The sequence below is a fragment of the Melanostigma gelatinosum genome (genome assembly GCF_949748355.1).
Source record: "Melanostigma gelatinosum genome assembly, chromosome: 20".
In the NCBI taxonomy this organism is placed as follows: Eukaryota; Metazoa; Chordata; class Actinopteri; order Perciformes; family Zoarcidae; genus Melanostigma; species Melanostigma gelatinosum.
This window is the reverse complement of record NC_136653.1, coordinates 21,207,617-21,220,546: the sequence shown is the minus strand read 5'-3', so window position 1 is coordinate 21,220,546 and position 12,930 is coordinate 21,207,617. Positions and strand designations below refer to the sequence as shown.

The 12,930-nt window shown below is 44.3% G+C and overlaps 2 protein-coding genes across 2 annotated transcripts in view; both read left to right on the top strand.

The window, feature by feature from the left end:
• rreb1a (ras responsive element binding protein 1a) overlaps nt 1-1,248 on the top strand; it is a 20,687-nt gene extending 19,439 nt beyond the window's left edge. The window contains exons 17-18 of the mRNA XM_079292206.1: nt 1-31; nt 320-1,248. The exon at nt 1-31 is cut by the window's left edge and continues 672 nt beyond it. Coding sequence (XP_079148332.1) covers nt 1-31; nt 320-963 — 675 coding nt within the window. The 3' untranslated portion in view covers nt 964-1,248. The remainder of the gene's footprint in view (nt 32-319) is intronic.
• fars2 (phenylalanyl-tRNA synthetase 2, mitochondrial) overlaps nt 1-12,930 on the top strand; it is a 314,225-nt gene that overhangs the window by 163,027 nt on the left and 138,268 nt on the right. The window lies entirely within an intron of this gene.

Sequence of the window (12,930 nt, the reverse complement as noted above, 5' to 3'; positions counted from 1 at the left end):
GACCTGACCCGACACATGAGGTCCCACACAGGTGTGTGTGTGTGCACAGATACACAGTATTCATCTTTTATTCATTGTATTAGTTCATTCATTTTGTGTTGTTGCCATATATGATTTTTTATATTTAAACATTTAAACATTTTGTTGATTTATTTCGATGATTTAAATGATTTTTTGTAATTTGATACATTTTTTAATAACATTTTTGACACACACAGTGCCTTGTCTGTCTCTGTTTGTATTTTCCTGCATGTCTTTATAATTTGTAGACATTATTATTTTTTTGTGTCCCCCCCCCCCCCCTCTGTGCCCCCTCCAGGTGAGCGACCCTACAAGTGTCAAACCTGCGAGCGCACCTTCACCCTGAAGCACAGCCTGGTCCGTCACCAGAGGATCCACCTGAAGCCCCGCGGGGCCGACGGAGCCGACGGAGCCTCGGCCGCCAACGACGACGCCAGCGAGGACAGAGACTCCTGCGCGCCGACGCCGCCCTCCACCTGCCCGCCGTCGGAGAACGAGAGCGAGAGACTCAAGGAGCTGGAGGACGAAGATGAGGAAGAGGAGGAGGAGGCAGCAGACACGCTGGAGGAAGAAACTCCTGAAACACAAGCTGGTGTGGATTCAGAACCACCAACGACGGTCGCCTCTGAAGACCCGGCTGAACTTCCTGCAGAGTCGACACCACAACAACAACAACAACAACAACAACAACAACCCTCCGCCGACACGACTCGCAGCCAACAAGCTACTGACACAAAGACAACTACTAACGACGACGACGACGACGACCAGAAGTCGACGCCCGAATCGAACGTCTCCAAAGACCCCTCCCCCTCCTCCCCGTCGTCCTCCGGCTCCCCTCCAGAGGAGTCCGCACCTGCTGCCCCAGCAGAGGGCTTCATCCAGGGGCCTCTGGAGCACCTGCTGCCCAACGGAGAGCCTCCTCTGGTGGGGGTAGACTAAGGGTAAACCTCCCACCACCACCCTGGCTGTTCAAACCAATGTCACCACAGTGCCACAGTGAAAGACGCTACACCATCGATGACGATGATGATGCAAAAAAAAAAGCCCGGGAAAAACTTTTTTTGATAGAAAGACGAAAACCTTGTTTTCTTGAAGTGCCTTAACTACTAGTCCGACTTCTACCAGATGTTTTTTGCTAAATCTTTATCCGCATTATTACGGAGGGATGGATCTAATTTTTGTAGCTTTTTATGATGACAATAAATTTGCATTATTATTATTATTTCTTTTTTTTTGTGCGGGGAATCTATATTTCAGCAATAAAATTTAAAAAAAGAATAAAGTTATGATTTATTATTGTTTGTAGATTCTGTTTGAGGATTGATGATCAACTTATGAGGCGCAGAAGGAGACGCACGAAGACCGAGATGGACTTCTGTATTTAAATCACAGCTAGGCTCCGCCCCCAACATTTAAAAACCAGCTTCAGAGAGCGGACTAGTGAGCGGGGGGGGACCTGTTTTTTGTTTTTGTTTTTTTTGTCCGCCAGCTTTTTGTAAAAATAATCCACCAGCCACTTCTCCGGCTCCACCGGCCGTTTTTAGATATTATTTTTGCATAAAATCAAACTGGTCGAAACCCAGTTTCACCAGCAACGTGACGACTTCCACCCGGTGGCTGGTGGCCGTTTCTTACTGTGCGACAAAAGGAAGCTTTTTTTGTAACTGGAATAAAAGAAACACCCCCCCGCCCCCTCCGTCTCTCTGCTGGTTCACAAAAACAACGCAAAAATATTCACGAACTTGTCGAAGTCGCATCTTTGTGAAAGGGGGGGGGCAGATGTAGTGTTGATCATGTTTGTTTTTTAAACCAATCACACTATTGATCCATTCATCCCTCAAAGCCACCCTGTGAGCTGGTCTGTGTGTTAATATTTGCTCATTCATAATCATTCTCAGTTGATTCCATGTGTGTACAGAGAGTTGAACATGTGATGCTATGATGAGTATTTTGTGTGTGTGCGATCATCAGTGATATTTAGGTGTAGGGAGGGGAATTATTTTGTTTTGTGGATTTCTTTTCTTTTTTTAAACTGAACAAATCAATATTTTTGTTGTGTGTGTGTGTGACTCCCACCTGTCTCTCATCATCGCCCCCTAGTGTTCATTTAGGGTTTATTACAGGGCCTCCAAGAGTGCTAACGTATTTCTGCGGCTAACACGTTACTCAGGTTCAGTTTACCTCAACTTCTGCTTTTTAACTGCAACCATTACAACAACAGACGAGCAGCTCTGTAGGCAAACCCTTTAAATCGTATGTCTTCCTAAACAGGGCTAGCGGGGCTAATTCTTTGCTTGCCCGGTTTCCACAGTGGGCCAAATCAGAGCTAGCCAGGGCTAACTCATTAGCATGGCTTCAAACACTGCTAGCCAAGGCTAACATGTCTAAAGTAGTTACTGGCTTGGCTTGCACGATGGCCCAGGCTAAACAAGCAGCTAACCAAGGCTAACTCAATATCAACAGCAGTGTGGAATAAAAATAGCAAGTGCTAAGTCATTGCTAGCCTGGTTAGTGCAATGAGCCGTAACACACACAGAGTTTATACAAGGGCTAACAGCTAGCTGTCGTTATTAGCCTGGGATGGCTAAATGAACAAGCTAACTAGGGCTAACTATCAAGATCAGACAAGTTACCCAAAACTACCAATGCCTTAACTTGCTTAATTTCTCTGGTACGGCCAGTTAGCCCTAGCTAGCTCCTAGCATTAACCTTAGCTTTGTGCGGTCTGCCCTTTTATATATCAACCACAGACTCAGTTTCTAGCTAGCTAGGGCTAACTGACCAGTTGATCAAGCTAACACGTCGCTAAGTTGGCTAACTACATTTCTCGCTAATAGCAGGTCTAGCTAGCCACCTTCCAGTATTAATATTAGTGTCTTGATTTGGCCCTGGACCGCTTTGGTACCGTTTGTCCATATTTAGCTCCACTTTCTTCTACGTGAACGTTAATTTGTGGACTTATTGGTCCTCTTTCCTGTCCATCCAGAGACAAACGGAAGAAACTTTTTCTACGACGCAACAAATACTTTTTTAGAAACCCCGAAATGTGGTTATAGATTTGGCGGTAGAGACAATCAGTTGTGATTATCAAATGGAAAACAGATGAGCATTTAAAAAAATGTAACCCCACAGTCTCGGTATGATTTGTCAGATGGATGAATGAATGGCGACATGGAAAGATGGATGGCATCCCGACCGGACAGTTCTGATCACTTATTGATCCTGATATCATGACCAGAGGGGGGCGGGTAGTGTGTGTGTGTGTGCATTTTCTTTGTCGTGTGAAGATGAATATAGCTAATTTCTTTTTCGTGTACATTTTTTTATATATATATATATCAAGCAACCTCATAATCAAAAACAAATCGAACCTCAGTGGCTCATAACGGAACGGTAAAGCAGCGACGGGCAGCCAATGTAGTCGGTCAAATGGCGAGAAATATATTGAACAATTGGACCGACTCTCTGACTGACTGGACGCTGCTGTGAACTGGCACTAACAACTTCCAAAACTACTACTACTACTTCTACTACTAGTACTACTACTACAGTGGAATATCGCAACACACAATCAAGAGAGAAGAGAGCGAGAGAGTTTCCTCTGGTTTGACGGGGCATCCAAACCATCTTCAGCATTACTAATCCCAAAGATGGTTAGCGCCTTAGCAAAAAAGCTACATTTTGGAGTTGAAAAACAGTTAATGTACTAAAAACATCAGCTCTACCTTTTAAAAAGTTTGTTAAACCTTTCTGGAAATATTTGAATTGTTTTAGCAGTTGTGCCTCCTACTTGCCCGGAACATGCTAGAACTAGTAAGTCACAACATCCTCGCCGAGCTAGCTAACATGCTGTTATTCGTTAGCTTGGTTGCGAACGGGACAAAACGTTCAAGCGTCCTACTTAAAAAAAAAGAAAAGGTTTTTGTACCATTGATTCTTGATTTTGCTTTTACAAAGCAGTTAATACACCACCTGAAGAGGTTTTTTTAAGTAGATAATGCTACACAGCTAAAAAGTTCCGCTAGCTTCCTCCAGTTTCAGCGCTCCGCTCTGTCAGAGGTTAGCACTGTGGAAACGGTTAGCTGTTGTGGCAGTTAGCATTTCATTTTTCATTTAACGTTCCTTTATTCAACCAGCTAAAAGTCTTGCTGCGTGTCAAAGTCCACCAAAATTTAACCCGATGGTAATTTAATCCACCAGTCACGACATATTGAAATTAATTCATTTCGTCAAAAATTTGTTTGTTAATTGTCTAAATGCAAAGAATAGCAATGTTTAATCACGAAACCTGTTCTAACACGGACATCTGCTGGTGAAATAAGGCTTATATTAAATGACTTCCAGTAATTATGAGATTTTGATTAATAATTAATTCAGACTTTTTGACGCTTTTTTATAAAGTTCATATTCGTGACGAAACACTCTCTTTCTCTCTCTCAACTGTTTAATGTCTTGTTAGCTCTATCTGTACATCCCTCTTCCTCTGGAATGTGTATGTCTGACTGTGTGTGTGTGTGTGTGTGTGTGTGTGTGTGTGTGTGTGCACGGCCATATGAATACTGGACTTCCATTCGAATGCACGTGGACTGTTTTTAAATGTATTTATTTGGAGCCCAGGTGTGTGTGTGTTAGTTTCTACAATGACTTGAGAAGAAGCCATGTATTCATAACAAAGTATCACATTTATGCTGCAGAACTGTTTTGAGGAACTGATGGTTTGGGTTGTGGACTAGCCGCTTGCCGTAGGGCGCGGCGGTGCGAATCGGATCGGCAATAAGAATCCCTCTGAATCCAAATAAAAGCTTTATGTAGATCTCCTGTGTGTGACAACATGTCTGGGTTCATTTCTTTTTTAGTTTGGCTGAGAAATTATTTTTTGGTGTCATTTATTTTCTCTATGACATTTAAATGTGTATAAAACTGTGAAAATCCATTGTGTTCAGTTAAAGGGTGAGTTTTAGGTTAGTTATTTCTTTTTGCATGTTAATCGAATTTCAATTATGGATGATTTTCTCCTTTCTCCATCTCTTCTCGCGCTACACATATATATAGATATATAGAATATATTTCTATATATATGTATATATATATAGATATATAAATATAGAATATATATAACTCGCTCTCAGGGTCTTTCACAAATCCATTATTCAAAATGCTTCATGTTCTTATTTCCTGAGTTGCAACTTGTCCTGATTATTTTGTCTTTTTTTTTTCAATGATTCAGAACTGTCAATCACTACATTTAGCACTTGACTGTGAACTCGTCGTCTTCTAAACAGATGAAAGACGTCATTAGACTTTTGGTTTTACAGCCAGAATGTGACTCTTTGTTGTTCTCTTCTCTCATCTGGGACGTTTTGGTTCAAACCGTTTCCTAACTTTGGTTTAACCCTCAGTGTGAACTTCCTGTCCAGGTCAGAGGTCAAACGGAAACGTCAGAGAGGAAGATTTAAACACATCGTTCCTCTCAACACGAACACACACACACACAGATGCTGAACCTCAATCAGAAAGCATTAACACACGATCATGTGGAAAACGTTTTCCTCTCTGTGGTTGTGTCTCCTTCCCTCCTTCCTTCCCTCCTTGCTTCCTTCCCCTCGTCTCCTCCCCCTGCTGTTTGTAAAACATGACAGTGTTTCACAAAGTCAAGAGATGTAAACCTGTTCTGTATTCAACCCAATAAGAAAAGCAATAAAGATTATATTAAGGAAAGGTGTGTGAATTAAATGCTGTCCATGTTTCTGTCTTTGTTTACACTGAACACGGCCGGAAGTAGCTTTTATTCTAGTAGTTTAGAAATGTACTTTAAGACAATAAATCACGATTTTATGAGTCTAATTTAGTTTTCTGGGAAGAGCTATGTGATTATACTAATTATTGGGAAAAGACGCTGAAATAAAACCAAAGTTAATAATCATTCATCATAGATTTATGACTGGGAACTATGTTTGTATGTTTATGTCGGTTTATTCTTTCATCTTTTAGCTTCAGCAGGTCCATCATTTGGCTGCTGAAGTTTAAAAGTATAGATTTGACTTTTTATGTCTCCAAAAGTATCACAAAGTTATTCTTTTTATTATTCTTGTTATTTCTTTTTGTGCCATTTTCATGGATGAACACTGGTGAATGTAACCCTTACGTGTGCCGATTAAGACTTCTCACTAACGAGCGCTCGTTAGCTGGTCTACAGGTGTCACACGTCACGCTGCTGCTGCTCGTTTCCACACTTACCTGTAAGTTAGGAGTGTTTTCTGGATCTGAAGAGTTCCACCAGCTCACAAACAGAAGTTAAGATAAGAAGTGACGGATGGTAGAAACGTATCTATGTCACTATGGGCTGTGGTACAAGGTTCAAGTCTCTCCACCTGAACATTATTCTCTGAATAAATGTCTGCATTTCATCCCGTTACACTCGTCTGGTGTCCTTCATGTTGCAGGTAACATGCGGCGGCTCGTCCTGACTTGATGGAGCAGCTTCATCTTTGTGTAGAGAAGTTGGATCTGCTGGTTGTCAGCAGCTTGATGTGCAGAGACTGATCTCAGGACAGCAGGAGGCGGGTGCACCTGATTTGAGATGTGCAATGTCGTGATTTAGGAGACGTGGGCGAGTGCGGTGAGGAGGCTGTTCTGTTGTTCCATGTGAGCAGCTGAACTGAGGAGTTTCTGTTTGATGTTCCTGGTTTCACTGAGCGAGAATATGATCTGTGAGCTCACAAACACACTTCTACAGGAACTCAGCTGATTGCCTGTAAATGAAGAGGGGCGGAGCTACAGTGATCATGTGATCCAGTTTCATGAGAACAGGGAGGGAACCCTGAAGTGTTCATCACAAAGTTCAGACTCCATTTTGAGTCACAGAGCAGAAGAGAAGCTGAAGGCGGAGGGTGTGTGTGTGTGTGTGTGTGTGTGTGTGTGTGTGTGTGTGTGTGTGTGTGTGTGTGTGTGTGAGACTTCCTGCTCTCTCTCAGTGTTACTGTTTTACTCTCAGACTGACTTCAGATCAGAAGATGAGTGGTTGTGAGGAGGAAGAGGACAGAGCAGAGTCTCTAGTCTCCGGCTGTCCGTCGATGAAGAGTAATCGCTCCAAAGAGAATCTTATAAACTTCAGTGAAGAGCCTCGGACACACAGTAAGAGAACTTCTACTAACTCATTCACAGGAGTCCTGTTCACTTCCTGTTCCTCTGACAATGTGTTCTGTAGATTCAGAGGTGTTGAGTTTGAGCATCTTCCTCTGTGATGTAATCTAAGAGGACGAATACAAACTCTAAAAGCTTCTAAATATCTGCAGTAACAGCAGTTTGTGTTCTACTTTCCCGTTACAGGATAAAGGTTCATCTACTTTCATGTCTTTGTAGTTCTCAAAGATTCATTGTGAATAAAATCATCTTGATGTTTGCAGAGTTCAGAGTCTCCAGGATCCATCAGTCAGTCTATGAAGAGTGATCGGTCCAGAGAAGAACCTCCTCCAGACCTCAGTGAAGAACCTGGACCCTCAGACACACCTAAAAAGTAACTGCCATTTAATTTCAGTGGGAACAGTGCTGTTGGTCACCCTTTTCAACCAGTGCGTCAAAGTTTGGTGTCCATCAGTTAACTGGGATCTTACAGCGTATTTGACACAGAGTTTCTCGTGTGCAGGTTAATGACTGTGGTCTTTGTAGCAGTTTGATTCTTTGAAGGATCATACAGATGTTTAACTGTCACATGTCACATGATCAGAGCTCTGCTCTGTGAAGTCTTTCCTTGTCTCCCCCCTTGTGTCACGGTGTGGGTGCATCTCACTGGCGTCAGGAGACGTATCAGAATACCCTTATTTGATTGGCTAAACTGCATCACGTGACGTGATTTACAACGCATTGGTCGGTGTTTTTCCTGCACAGCTGAACAAAGTGGCGTAAATGCTGGAAAGGAGCGTGAATAACTCCGCTGCATGAAGCAAAGGCCACTGAAAACGGGTCCGCGACGAACCACCAGTTGAGCCTCACTGGTCTGCAGGATGGTGACGAGCGGTGAACAGCTGTTTGTGTGGCGTGGCTTCCGTCTCTTCCCGTTTCCTTTGCCTACATTCCGCTGGGTCCTAAGCCCCTCCCTGTACAGCTTCTTATCACCTCTTTGCACCAACGTACATTGATAACAAACACCACGCATATTACGGTAATCAGCGTGATTATGTGTAAACTCTATCGGTGCCTCTCCGGTCTGTCTGTGTTCCTCCTGCATCGCTCTGTTCTGTTCTTTAATGGAACGTTATGGAGGACGGAGCCTCCCAGCTGTTAGCAGACTGTTGTGTGCTGTGGTGTTTCTCTGTTACAGAGCGGTAGTTGTGGGTTGTTCATTGTTGTTATGAAGTTCTGACCATGACTAGAGTTCCCTCTCAACACATATAAGAGAACTAGCGCTGCCAGCAGCAAAGAACACATTCAGCTGCCTGTTGAAAGCAGACAGCAGTTGTTTCGGCTATGCACCGGTATAATGTGTGTGAAGAATTCATATCATACGGAAATAGCCCTCGTCTTTATTATAGTTTGGGCAATTTTGTACCAATATCTGACGGGCCGGATTAAAAGGCCAGCGGGCCGTAGTTTGCCGTGCCTGGGCTAGTAGAACTCCTCTTATTGCTGGATGTTGCAGCGGTTAGTCCACAGCTCACGTCTGGATTTCCTGGCCTTGTTTGTTCATTGGTAAAGAGAGCAGGCAGCTTCATTGAGCCTACGCTACAGTTGGTATTAGCTCGCTTCCGTGATCACAGCTGGAGGTTCTGGTCGTGTTCTGTGGTCAGCCACAGTTCCCTCTTAGATTACCCGGCTGCACTGACACTCGGGTGAGCAGGCTCGGTTGGATTAGCCTGACTAGCTAGCCGTTTGTTTGCCTGGTTTCAGTTGTGTGTTAAGATCTGCTCCATGTTCTGATTAGTGGTCTGGTCACAGTTCTCGCTCAGATTTCCGAGCTGGACCCTTTATTACCCTTTTGAAGCAATGCTGGTGTTCGTCTTGTGGAGCTCAACTCCAGGTTGAGGATGACTACGAGATGAGCCCCAAGTGCCCCTTAGAAAGGCCCAGTCTGACCCATTACCTGCAGCATTTACTGCTCTCTGAGAGGGAGGAGAGACTGTCAGGTGGAGAAGACCTTCCTCCTTCTGGATCTGCTCATAGAAGCTCTGATTCCCACAAACAGCTGGAGAGACGCAGAAGCTGAGGAAAGAGCTCTGCCCACTACGGACAACACTGCGTGCAGCTCTGGCTGAGGTTTGGCTGGATGACGCACCAGAGACTCACCTTGTGGGAAACACTTATGTCTTTAGTGAGCTCCTGCAGCCCCGCCTTCTGAAGTTCCATCCTCACCTACTTTCTTTGGAGGAGCTAAAGTGCTGCTGAGCAGACCCAAGAGCATCAGCTCACCGTGACGGGGATGAAGGACCCGGGCCTCCATGCGTGACGCAGGAGAACATGGTCTGGTCCACATGCCCCTGGTAGACCAGTGTGTTACCCTCCTCCCTCCAGATGAGGCGCTTAAGGACCAGGCCACAGTGTTGGGTAACGGACAGCCTTCACAGCTTGTGATATTTGTCTGGCATTATAAACTCCCTCTCTGTTCTCCTCCTCACCCATCCAGCAATGGTGCAGCCAGGGGGACTCAACACTTCCTGCCTTTGGTTTAATAACGAGAGAACTGGGTCGATTGACGTCCACTTCCTTCGTGACGCAACGTCAGGTGAGGCTCAGAAAGGCGTCTGTGTCAGACGACTGCAGGCAGACCCTACGAAAGCTACCAGTTGTTTGGGCCAAAGACAGAGAGGACATTGGAGCCCTGGAAGGAGTCTAGCCAGCGTAGAGGTCAAGGGTCATCGGGGGAGGGGCATGGGAGCCTCAGCTCAGCGCTCCAGGTGTTCACAGCACCTAAATCCAGCCCCACAGCCCAGGCAGCACAGCAAGGTTGCTGCAGGCAGTTGGCATCAGTGATGCCCGTCTGTCAAATTTTAAAACTCAATGTGGCCCCTGAGCCAAAAAGTTTGCCCCCCCCTGAACTAGCACAACAAACTGTTTAAGACAGTCGGTGTAGCTGGTGAGCGAGCACAATGACAAGGAGGCTCAACAACCTCCAGATAGGAAAGAGGGAGCGGTAGGAGAGTCTGTCAACAGAAGCCTTTGAGGGCAACAAAGTGCACTCTGACCAGAAAGTCTCAGGCAGGAAGACAAACACCAAACACAGAATGTGCTCACCTCCCTCTGACCTGCAGAACATAGAACCCAAACACGGATCAATGGAGCAGTTAACTTTGGGTACACTAGGCTAACGGTGAGAAGATCAAAGAGGCTATCACCTGGTATCCATAGCTGGGACCTGCAGGTAGACACACCTAGGTAGACTTACCCACTGTGTTTACTGCAGCTGGCAGTCAGGAAGCAATGAAGCACACCTGAAGAGAAGCTGCCAAAAGAGACAGTAAAGGACATGATCAGCTCTCTAATGGAGGACTTTTACTGTGAAGGAGCTGCAGGAAGTGTTGAGTTAGTTCTAAACAAACTACAGACTATCACTCAATGTTTCATCAGACAGCCTGAGAGGAAAAGCAGCTGATTAGAGTTGATGAAAGCAGGAGAGTTGAATTCAAAGAACATTTTCATTACAGACTGAATGCTGAATTCAAAGAGAAAAGTAAGACTTTAACTGTTCTCTGTGAACATCTGAGCTGCTACACACTTTAGTCCACATCTGGATGTTTAACAACCAACAAATCATTCTAGTTCTAAGAAATGTCTTTACAGGAAGAAGAGGAGTCATGATTGTGAGGAGGAGCTGAAGTCCAGATCCAGAACCAGAGCTGGACTGCAGACAGCCAGTGAGACCAGAAGAGTCCAAAGTGAGACTGTCCATTTCTCTGCTGATGTCTTCATGTCTGGAAACAGGACGTGTTGTTTTCATCCAGAGACTCTTGTTGGATTGAAGGATGTGAACACACAAAGGAAGAAGCTCTCATTGGTTCATAGACGGTCCTCGTCTGTTGGTTGACGGAGCCGCGGTGTGTTTCAAAGAGCAGATCAGGAAGTAAAGTGATCTTTCAAAATAAAACAGGAAACCGACCATGTAGAATCCCAGCACCGCGACAGAGACGGTCTCCTCCCTCAAACCAAAGCCACGTCTGTAGCTACACTGACTGGATCAACAGTGTCTGTGCTGGTGAGCAGAGAGAAAGCTCTGTGTTCACATCTCACTACTCTAGTAGCTTCTAACTGAATCTCACTGAAAGCTACTTTCACTCACGAGTCCCCGTTTGTAGGTTCAGATATCAGCTGATGTTATTGTTTACTGATTGTTTGAGTCAAATCAATATCATATCTTCTTCATATGTTCTCTCTGGTTTCTCTGTTTCAGGAGACAGTGGTCTGCAGGAGGTTTTAGATGAACATAAGATCAGTCTGAAGGAGAGATGTGAACGTGTGACTGAAGAAGTGATGAAACAGGAAGTGGAACCCTCCTCAACAGGATCTACACTGAGCTCTACATCACAGAGGGACCGAGTGAAGAGGTGAATGCCCAACATGAGGTGAGGCAGCTTGAGTCAGCTTCCAAGAAGAAGAGCCTCCATGACGCTCCGATCAAGTGCCACGACATCTTTAAAGCCTCCGCTGACCAACAGAGACGCATCAGAGTCGTTCTGACCAACGGCGTCGCCGGCGTTGGAAAAACCTTCTTGGTGCAGAAGTTCACTCTGGACTGGGCCGAGGGTTTGGAGAACCAAGATGTCAGTCTGGTTCTGCTGTCGTTCAGGGAGCTGAACTTGATCAAAGATGAGCAGTACAGTCTTCTCCAGCTGATCCATGTTTTCCATCCAACATTACAGAAGGTCCCAGCAGAGGAGCTCTCTGTCTGTAGAGTTGTGTTCATCTTTGATGGTCTGGATGAAACCAGACTTTCACTGGATCTCATCAACAATAAGGTCGTGTCTGATGTCACACAGAAGGCGTCGGTCAACGTGCTGCTGACGAACCTCATCGAGGGGAACCTGCTTCCCTCGGCTCTCGTCTGGATAACTTCCAGACCTGCAGCAGCCAATCAGATCCCTCGTAGACGTGTTGACAGGGTAACAGAAGTACGAGGCTTCACCGACCCCCAGAAGGACCAGTACTTCAGGAGGAGGTTCAGTGATGAACATGCTATACTATGACTTTTTTTCGACATGCTATACTATGACTTTTTTCGACATGCAATACCATGACTTTTTTCGACATGCAATACCATGACTTTTTTCGACATGCTATACTATGACTTTTTTCAACATGCCATACTATGACTTTTTTCGACATGCTATACTATGACTTTTTTCGACATGCTATACTTTGACTTTTTTCGACATGCTATACTATGACTTTTTTCGACATGCTATACTTTGACTTTTTTCGACATGCTATACTATGACTTTTTTCGACATGCTATACTATGACTTTTTTCGACATGCTATACTATGACTTTTTTCGACATGCAATACCATGACTTTTTTCGACATGCTATACTATGACTTTTTTCGACATGCTATACTATGACTTTTTTCGACATGCTATACTATGACTTTTTTCGACATGCTATACTATGACTTTTTTCAACATGCCATACTATGACTTTTTTCGACATGCTATACTATGACTTTTTTCGACATGCTATACTATGACTTTTTTCTACATGCTATACCATGACTTTTTTCGACATGCAATACCATGACTTTTTTCGACATGCTATACTATGACTTTTTTCGACATGCTATACTATGACTTTTTTCGACATGCTATACTATGACTTTTTTCGACATGCCATACTATGACTTTTTTCGACATGCTATACTATGACTTTTTTCGACATGCTATACCATGACTTTTTTCGACATGCAATACCATGACTTTTTT